This window comes from Lipotes vexillifer, unplaced genomic scaffold, assembly GCF_000442215.2.
Source record: "Lipotes vexillifer unplaced genomic scaffold, Lipotes_vexillifer_v1.1 scaffold456, whole genome shotgun sequence".
NCBI lineage: Eukaryota > Metazoa > Chordata > Mammalia > Artiodactyla > Lipotidae > Lipotes > Lipotes vexillifer.
In genome coordinates this window covers 25888-35541 of record NW_006789438.1, presented here as the reverse complement: position 1 = coordinate 35541, position 9654 = coordinate 25888, and the positions used below count along the sequence as shown (strand labels likewise).

The window sequence follows — 9654 nt, the reverse complement described above, 5'->3', positions numbered from 1 at the left end:
CTGGGCTCGGCCGAGCCGCGCAGCCCCAGGGCGAGGAAGCAGAGCAGCCCCAGCGGGCCCGGCATTGCTGCGGCCGCCTCCAGCGCCGGCCTCTCCCGCGGCGCCGCGCCTTCGGCGCGCCTCTGGCGCCCTCCGACGCCCCCCGCCGCCCCGGGCGTCAGGCCTGCGGGCTGGGCCGGGGGCTCTCCTCTCTCTGCAGTCGCGGGGGCTCGGCCGCTTCAACAGTCCGCGGCAGCAGCAGCGCAGGGACGCGGCGCTCCGGAGTTTCGCCCTACCCGCTGCTCCATGGAAGCGCAGAGGCAGCCCCGTTCCTCCGGCGGCTCAGGCCAGCCGGCCGGGCCGGGCGCAGCTGCAGGGGCCGCGCTCTGCCATCGCACCCGCCTCCCGGTCCCCGGCCTCCCGCCGCAGCCGCTCTTCAAGGTTGCGGAGCGCAGCCTTCAGCCATGCCGGCCCCTCGCCACAGTCCCCCGCCCGGCTCTCGCACAAATACCCGGACTCTTTCTCGCTCTCTCGCAGCCGCAGCTCAATCTCCTCCCGTCCTTTTCCCTTCTAGGGCTGCATGCTCGGGTTCCCAAGCCCCCAGCCGCTGGGTTATGCAAATCACTTAGGTACATGCAAAACTAACCCGTCTTCTGGAGCGCCATTGGCCAGGCGAGGTCTCGAGCTCATTACTATGCAAAGAGAGGAGCCGCCATTGGCCGAGAGTGGGACCAGAGGGGCGTGGTAATCGGGCGTGAGTGACAAGGTGGTGGTGATGGTGGTGGTTCGCGGCAAAAATCCCTGCCTTGGCTCGATTTGCGTGGCAGGTTGTGGATCGAAGGTGGAAGCATCCGAAGACTTAGAATCTGGGTTTTCCCTCCCCCACTCGTCGTCTTCTCTCTGCAGAAACTGAATCTCCTAAATTGGATGACCTGAAAAGTAGAACTTGCCTCCAGCATTCAGTTAAGTTTCAAATGACCCTCCACTGTTCCAAATGGCGAGGACTTTGGGAGCTGTGCAAATGGAAGAAAGATTTTGAAGAGGAAAGAAAAGGTTTCTCTTAATCTGACATAAATATTTGAGTTTTAGCTATATACTAAATTAAAACTGTGTGCCCCCCATCCCCCAAGCGCCTCTCACTTCACCTGACATCTTTATACCTACCTTGATATGCACTTGATAGCTAAGTCTTAGCAATTAGCCATCCACCATACAGAGTTTTGGTGACCGCAACTCAGATCGCTTTCTCATCTACTTTAAAATCCTAGAACACAGGAATCTTGTTAGGGTCAAAGGAGGTGATGTTTCTGAACACTGGGCAATTTCTCCAGACAGCTTTTGCTGTCATTTGAGTTCTAGGTAACTACCCTTGAGAAGCCAGCAGCAACTTTAGTGTTAGGTAATTATCAGCATTCCTTCCTCTTCTGGACTTTTGTGGCTTAATAGACCCCACGTTACTGTTATCATTGTTTGTACCAAATACTGCTTTACGGGCACCTCCTTTCTTGCTTTCCACTGTGCCTTTGTGTTATTTTACTCTATTTTTAAGACATTGCCATGAATACTTTAAATTAAGGCAGGCAGGGTTAAAAATGTCACTGTCATCAATTGATTACTCATGTCATGTAAGTAAAATTAAAGAAAATGGAAATAAGTTGATGCAGACCCAAGGAGTTTAAAATGAAAATTTTCCATCATATTTACATTCAGTTTATTTAAAAAATAATGCCCAGTTGGGCACATGACTAACATACAATAAATTTATCCACACGCTTGAGAGTCAAATAAATACAGATATGCCTTGACTTTAAGTTTTAGGAATGACCTATTTCCTCTAATTGTAGGTTCGAAAGAGAAACTAAAGGTAGGTAGACAACCCTACCATTTATAGATAAGAAATCTGAAGCTTGCAGATGCTGTGCTCTGCCCAAGATCATCACAGAACAACTCCTGGGCTCCTGGTTCCTTGTATGTTGCCCTTGGAGGCTTCCCTAAATTGGTTTCCATTGTCTAAATCATTTCCATTATTTTCTAGCAACTCTCATGAGCAAGTGAAGAGGAAATTGTTAATTTCATTTCTTTAGTTGATTACTTTAACGTCTCTCTTTCTTAACAACACTGGAAGATGACAGAATTTCTCTTGCCAAGGTATCACTATCTTCTGCTGGGTTTTTTTTTAATAACAATTATATATTATACTGATTGATTTTAATTTGGCCAAATAATTCATTTCCTTTCTTTTAAAGTAGTTTTTTAAACTTTAGTTAGCATAAGAATCACATGCAAAGCTTGATTAAAACTGCAAATTGTCTTAAAAGCCTTAGAGCCTCGAAATCAGCATTTTGATACATGTCAAGTGAAAGTGAGACAGGTGGTCCTTGAACCACACTTCGGGAACTTTATTCTTTGCTTCCAAGTAATAAGATCTTAGGGCTGGCAACTTAGATGAAAGGAGAGATTTGGATTGTGGAAAAAGGGAGAGATGTAGATTTTATTGCAGAATAAATTCCTATTATCTAGGAGATGAAGAAGGTAAGAAAGGAGGATTCGAATTTGCAGCTTATCCAAGACGACAAAATATCAGGAAAAAAGGACTTGGGTAGAGAAAAAAGAGGTAAGATATGCTAAAGTTTTAATATTTCTGGTAGCTGCTACATTATATATGTTTTGCTTTCAAGATAAACTGGCCAATTAGTCTTCACTTCTTGGATAAGATGCCCCAAGAGAGAAAAAAAAACGGCTGATTTTTAAGATACTATCCCAGACAACTAGAGAAAAATGATCAGCTCTTACATAACCCTTAAGGACCTAGAAAGATATCTGGATGGACCAAAATTTGATGGCAAACAAGTAATAAACTTAATAGAGACTCTGCCTCCAGACTGGTTCCTCCTTCTAGTTTTTCATGGCCATGGATGAGTAAGTGGATAGCATCCACAGGCTGGATAAGAGGAAGCAGAGCCTAGCTACAGTGCCTCTGCATTGCAGGGTACTTTTGGGCAACAAAGGAGGCACACCCTTCGAGTGATGTTCACCTTGGGCTTTTGTGCAAAGGGCACAGGGCATGTTGACTCGTAGACAAGCTAGATTTTGTCCAACTCACACCCACACCCAGACATTCTTATAAATATAAAGCCTACACAAGTGTATGCAGAAGCCGTACCTGCAAGCTGCTCCATTAAGGAAACAAAACCTGGGAGATTGTGAGGGTTCTTCAGTAGTGCTGTAATAACTGGATTATAAGTCCTCGAATGTACAGAATTTCACCTTTTATAAGGTAACTCCAATTTACAATAGAACAAAAATCTGAGTTCACAGCAATCAGCTTAAGAAATAGAATGTTAAAAATGTAGTTGAAGTTCCCTTTGTACCTCTCCCCAATCATATTCCTTTCCTTCTTTCTCTCTCTGGGAAGTAAGACCTTTCCTAAACTTCATAATTAATGCCCGTGCATATTTTCATGCTTTTCGTACGGGTGCATCCCTAAACAATATATATTATTGTTTTGCATATATAAAGAATATCAATCTGTATTCTTTTGCAACTTGGTTTCTTCATTCAGCCTGTGAGCTTTATCCATGTTCATAAAATATGTGCTATTGTTAATTCATTTTCCTTACTACATAGTATTCTGTTTAAAGAATATACTCAGTATTTATTTATCCATTCTATGAATATGAAACTTATTTGTATTTTTTCTAATAATGCTATCATGAATATTCTTGTACATGTCTCCCTTATATATGCCAAGAGATTCTCTAAAAGGTACTTCCTTTATACACGTGTGTGTGTGTCTAGGAGTGGAATCGCCAGGTCATAGACTATGTGCACTCACTGCTATTGGATGCCAAATTGCTTTCAAAAGCGACTGTACTTATTTGTGCTTCCTTCAGCAGAAAAATAAGAAACCCCATTACCCTACATCCTACCAATACCAATATTGTGAGACTTAAATATTTGTGAATCTGATGCACCTGGAATGAAATCAAAGTGTAGTTGAAATTTGAATTTCCCTGATTACAACTGCATCTTCTCATGTATTTACTGGGCATTTAGTGTGCTATTCTATGCATTGCCTATTCATTTCCTCTGCCTGTTTGTTTTCTGTTGGGTTGTTTATATTTGTTTTTCTTGTTTAGGGCCAGATAGTAAAATTTGGAGTTTTGTGGACCACATGGTCTCCATCATAACTATTCAACCCTGCCATTGTAGCAAGAAGTAAATGATACATAAACAAATAGATGTGGCTGTGTTCCAATAAAACTTTTTTGGCAAAAACACATGTTGGACTAGTTCTGGCCCGTGGGCCATATAGTTTCCCACCTGTTTTATAGGTGCTAATCCTTTATTGAGATCTAATTATTCTTTGAAAACCATTTGTAGGATTATGTAAAATTCAGAAGGACATGCCTCAAAGGTAACCATCTTTCCTTGCATGTTGACATCAAGCACTTTTAAACTTCTGGTCTCCACGGTGAGCTCATGCTGAAGATTATATTGCAGAATAAGCCCCAAAGAATCTGTTGCAAGCTTAAACACGCCCCTCTTTCTAGAATGAATGGTGTCGAAGTTATCCTGGGCACTTAGGATTTATCATACCTCCCATCCAAAAGACACCCCAAATATTTGACCTGATGCAATCACATGACCAGTGAATAATAGCTATTGACTTTATGAAAGCATCCATGCCAAACCCTCCACCTCAAGTTAGAAGCCATATACATATATTAAAAATATGTATGTATCTATACATATACATACATATATATGGGTATTTGTATGTACATATACATACATAAACATTTCAAAACATAATAGGTTCAGGAAATAAAGAAACAATATCAAGTCTAAATCCTACCCATCAGACATCTGATATGTCTAGCAACTGAGTCCTCAAGATAAATGCTCTTGTTTCTGTGCTCTGATGCCTCCACATTTGCATCTGGGGCTTTGGGCTGGAGGAGCTCCCACACTGGGCCCAGAGGCTTGCAGTCTTAGTGTTTCACTCACTTGTCCTTTTCCTTTGACTCTCAGTGTCTCTACAGTGGTCCTATTTTGCACAGGAGATAGCATCTATTTTTTAGGGATAATTTAACATAACAATGATTATTTTGAAGCACACACAAAAATAACAATATGAAGTTGTTAAAAAATTAAAAATATCTTTTTAAGCTACACAAGTGGTCAAATTTGGGCTTCTGGGCCCTCTTTCCTCTGCCATCTGTGTAGAACTGATGGACCTTTGGGATGTGAGGACTGACAGTGAGGCTTCTGGTGTGACTGACTGAAGGCCATTCCTGAAGCCAGCCCTTTTCAAAACATGACCCAAAATTTCTTAGTTTCCTGACCTGGTCAAATATCCTGTGGTCAGATGTCCTTTTCAGTACTTCTGAAGACCCATATTGACCCCAAACTTCAAAACATTAGGACAAATACCAGAAATATTTTCCTATACATAATATTCCTAATACATATTCCTAATCCTTTCTAAATCTGATTTTATTTTCCCAATCTTTCCATTTCACATCTAACCCAAGAAGAGAATGAGATTCAAAGGAACAATTTCTGAATTACAGAACTGCACATGGATCCCAAGGTCTGAGTGCATAAACTACTGGTGAGAAACAGAATGAGGCAAAAAATTAAATGAGCGTTAAAGCAACCAGGTGTTGTAATAGAAAAGTAAAGGGAGAAAAATCAGAATAGAAAACTGGGAAGATTATCACCTAGTCATGCTGAGAATTTGTTAGGGCCAAAGTATTAACACAGAGTTCAGTCATAGAATTTGGTTCCTTTTCACTCCCTCAGAATTCCAAATAGAACTTTAAACATTTTGGAAAGAACTTAGCATGAGACAATTATTCCAAAGAACTACATGCAAAGTCTGTGCATCCCATAAAAGACGTGTACAGAAAACCAGCACTTGGGGTGGGAGTCTGCAGTGGGGTTGAGGGTAGTTCTGCTGCTGAAGTGTCCTGGAAAGCTCTCTTTGTCTACAAGAACACATGTGGCAAGAAATCTAGAAAAGCAGGCAATAAGAGATTTTAGACTCAAGGACAAACTGTGGGAGGATGTGGAGAGAATACTTTACATTCTGTAGGTTGTCTTTCTTTTCCTGACCTGGACTCCTAATGCTGTCTCGAAAAAGACCTCTTGGGTAAACACCTCTTAGGTGATTCTCTTTCTTTTTGTCTAATGACAGCTGCCACGACTCTTTGAAATAAGAGGAGTGGCAATCAGAATGAAAATTTTAACAATCCCAAGGTTTTTGAAAATGTCTTTAAAATCATTTCAAACATAAAAAATTCTGAGGCAATGCTCTAAAAATTCAGACAAACTACCAACCATCTGTAATTTTCAAGATTACCTTGGAGAAGGGCAAAGCAAGGAAAGGTCTGGAGACTGGATCAATGGCACTGGATGTTAAGGTTATGCTAAAAATGCTTTCTTGGGGTCTGGTTGACAAAATCTGGTACTATTTATTAAACTCTTTTTTTTTGCCTCAGGTTAGTGTTAAAATTTATGAATTCAGTTCATAGAACATTATGAGGAAAGCTTTAAAAAAATTCAATATGAAAGAGAAAGTGGAGGACCTTGAGATATTAGGGAAACACATTATAGTAACTTTGCCAGTTTCTCCTTTTATTCCAAAATAACACAAACTTGTCAAGCTTTTCAACATTTTTGGGGGGGGATTTTTTTTCAAGGAATAGTTACCATGCACCTAGGCCTCAGAACTTACTCTGTTGGGGACTGAACAGTTTAGATTTATGCAGGTCAGTCCACAGGTAAATCACTTGGAGAAGATTTTTTTTTTAATATTTATTTGGCTGTGCCAGGTCTTAGCTGTGGCATGCTGGATCTTCTTTTTAGTTGTGGCACACAGGCTCTTAATTGCGGCACGTGGGATCTAGTTCCCTGACCAGGGAGCAAACCCGGGCTCCCTGCATTGGGAGCAAGGAGTCTCAACTGCTGGACCACCAGGGAAGTCATTGGAGAAGATTTTAAACATAGAAATTCCACCTCCATTGATTCTGATACAGTAGGTCTGAGATGGGGCCTGGGATTCTCCATATTTAAAAAGTTCCTGATTCTGATGTAATCAGCAGGATTGTTGGTCAGTTAATCTCCCTACAGTCAGAGATCTGAGAGGTGCATTTTGTTGTCAGCCTCTGAAGATAAGGTATGATTTGGAGTCTCTCCTGTCAGGCAGCTTACAATTCAATTTAACTTACAGAATTAAGAAATTTAGGCTTAAAAAGGACCTTAAGGCTTGTTCAATCACCTGCCTAAGGCTTAAGAATGTTCAACAGCATCTCTGCTTCTTTTGGATACAGCTACCATCAGCACATTCACACTCCCATTGGTAGTGGCAGTTCTGGCTGTTAGAAAGTTCTGTCTTATGCTGTGCCAAACTTTCTTCTTGATACTTTTGAAATCCTCAGAAACAGAAGGAACTTTGGAGATCATAGGTTAAATCTCATTTACCAGAGAGAAATCAGACCCACAGAGGATAACTAAATTACCAAAGGCAACATACTGAGTCACTGGCATAACTGGAGCTAATGTCTAGGTCAGTTGCTCTTTCCACTCTATACTTGGTTTAATATGTATTTTTAATTTTCATGGAAAAGAGAACATTAAAAAAAAAAAAATTTAGTGTCATAGAAAGCCAGTTAATCCCAGTGCCTCAGTTTTTGATTTATTTAAAGGAACTTACCGTGTCCCCTCTGAAATGACTTTTCTCTTGATCAAACATCCTGCTTGAATTTGGGTGAAGATAACTGAAAGATGTAAAGACAAAAATAATTTCCAGTCAACTGAAGTTGTTCATACTTAGTAGAAGGGCCAAAACAATATTAAATCAGTCATCCTCCCCTCCCTCCCCAAAACCTATATACTGAATGGTAGATATTCTTGTAATTTGGTAATTTATATAGGTTTGTTTTGTCTTCTTTTAGAATGTGTTTGGAAAGTTTTCTTTCTACTTTTACAAAGGTTTGAACTTCATAAAATACACTGAAATATTAATTTGGGGCTTTAAAGAAAAGATTGGGTACATTTTAAAACTTAGGTCTGATCTCTAATTAGCAAGAACTACTAGAAAATTCTAAAGTAGAATCGACAGCACTTTGGTGCCACCTGGTGGTAAAAAATAAAAAGGTAGGAGAAAAAGGTTACACACAGTTTAAGAAATCTGTGAGGTTCTAGTTAAATAAGAAGGTGGGGATAAAAGGGGGTGTGTGCATGTTATTGACTCCTTCCTTAATCAGCTTTAAAAGAAAAATGTTCATATTATAAAATGACACACTTAGATTAAAAAATTCCAACTCCGCCAATATTTGCAAATTTTAAGAATTGTTTAAGTGGTGGTTTAAAAATTTGTGTTTTGTTTCCAGCCACTCTGTTTACAAAATTATTTACATGTTTACATTTTTATAGGGCTACAAGGACACCACAATTTCTAGGTTTTAACTTCCATCTCAGTTGCTACTCCTAACTGCTTCCCCCCTTAGAAGCACTCACACCATGGAAGACTGGTAAATCTGGGAAGAAGGAAGAGGCATTTCTGTCTCACCTCTGCCCTTCTAGGGATGGGGTCTAGGGAGTGAGCAAGCTCTGCCCCTGAGGAATGGAGATGATGATAACTCAGTCATGGTCCAGATGAAGAGGGTCAATATGGCTAATTTGAGGAAGCACATTTTCTTCTTAAGCCTAAGGTATGTATGCCTGCCCCGTCTTTAACAGAAAGTGAGCTCCAGGGGGAAAGGGCTTCGTTTTTGTTCTCTACTGCACCCCTACCCTCTAAAACGTGACTGGCACAGAGTAATCAATAAATACTTGGAGTATGAATGAATAAATAGTAAAGGTGGGATTTTGGTCCCCATCTGCCAACTCATTTATTTCCTGCCATATTCAGAAACATAGTGGGGGAAGAGAAACTATTTATTGGGCCCTGTCCAAACCCCAACTTCCCAGATAGTCACATAGGTGACTTCTTCAATTCATACCATTCAGGTTTCTGTTCAAATGTCATCTCCTCAGAGAGGCCTTTCCTGTCCTCACTCTCTAGAATAGCATCATTGTGTTCTTTCATATTGTTCTCTCAACAAGTATGGATTGTCTGCCATGTGCCAGGCACTGTTCTCAGCTCTGGGTATATGGCAGGAAACAAAACAGAGGCCTGCCTGTCCTCAAGAAGTTTATGATCTTGGAGGGGGGAGTGGGCTGACAAAATAGACAAGTACCTATCAGCAGAGGGTGAAGATTTCAGGCTGAGGGAACAGCAAGTGTAAAGGCCTGTCATGTTGGAGAAAGGGGACAAGTGGGACTAGAGAGGGGAAAGAAGAAAGGGGACAAGTGGGACTAGAGAGGGAAAAGAGTGTGAGGAAGGCTGCAGGGCTGGGGGGTCATGGTGAGGTGCTTAGATTAGTATTCCAGCTGGGGTGGGGAGCAAGTGGAAATAAATGGTAAGGACAACTAATAGAAAGGGATCATCAGCACAGAGTAAATCCTTAAAAGATAATGCTAGGGGCTTCCCTGGTGGGGCAGTGGTCGAGAGTCCACCTGCCGAGGCAGGGGACGCGGGGTCGTGTCCCGGTCCGGGAAGATCCCACGTGCCGCGGAGCGGCTGGGCCCGTGAGCCATGGCCGCTGAGCCTGCGCGTCCGGAGCC

The 9654-nt window shown here is 41.5% G+C and overlaps 1 protein-coding gene across 1 annotated transcript in view; it reads right to left on the bottom strand.

The window, feature by feature from the left end:
- The window catches only part of LGR4 (leucine rich repeat containing G protein-coupled receptor 4), a 98160-nt gene extending 98095 nt beyond the window's left edge, over positions 1-65 (bottom strand). Inside the window, 2 exon segments of the mRNA XM_007462601.1 lie at positions 1-2; positions 4-65. The exon segment at positions 1-2 is cut by the window's left edge and continues 115 nt beyond it. Of these exon segments, the coding sequence (XP_007462663.1) occupies positions 1-2; positions 4-65 (64 nt within the window).
- Positions 66-9654: the final 9589 nt, after the last annotated feature.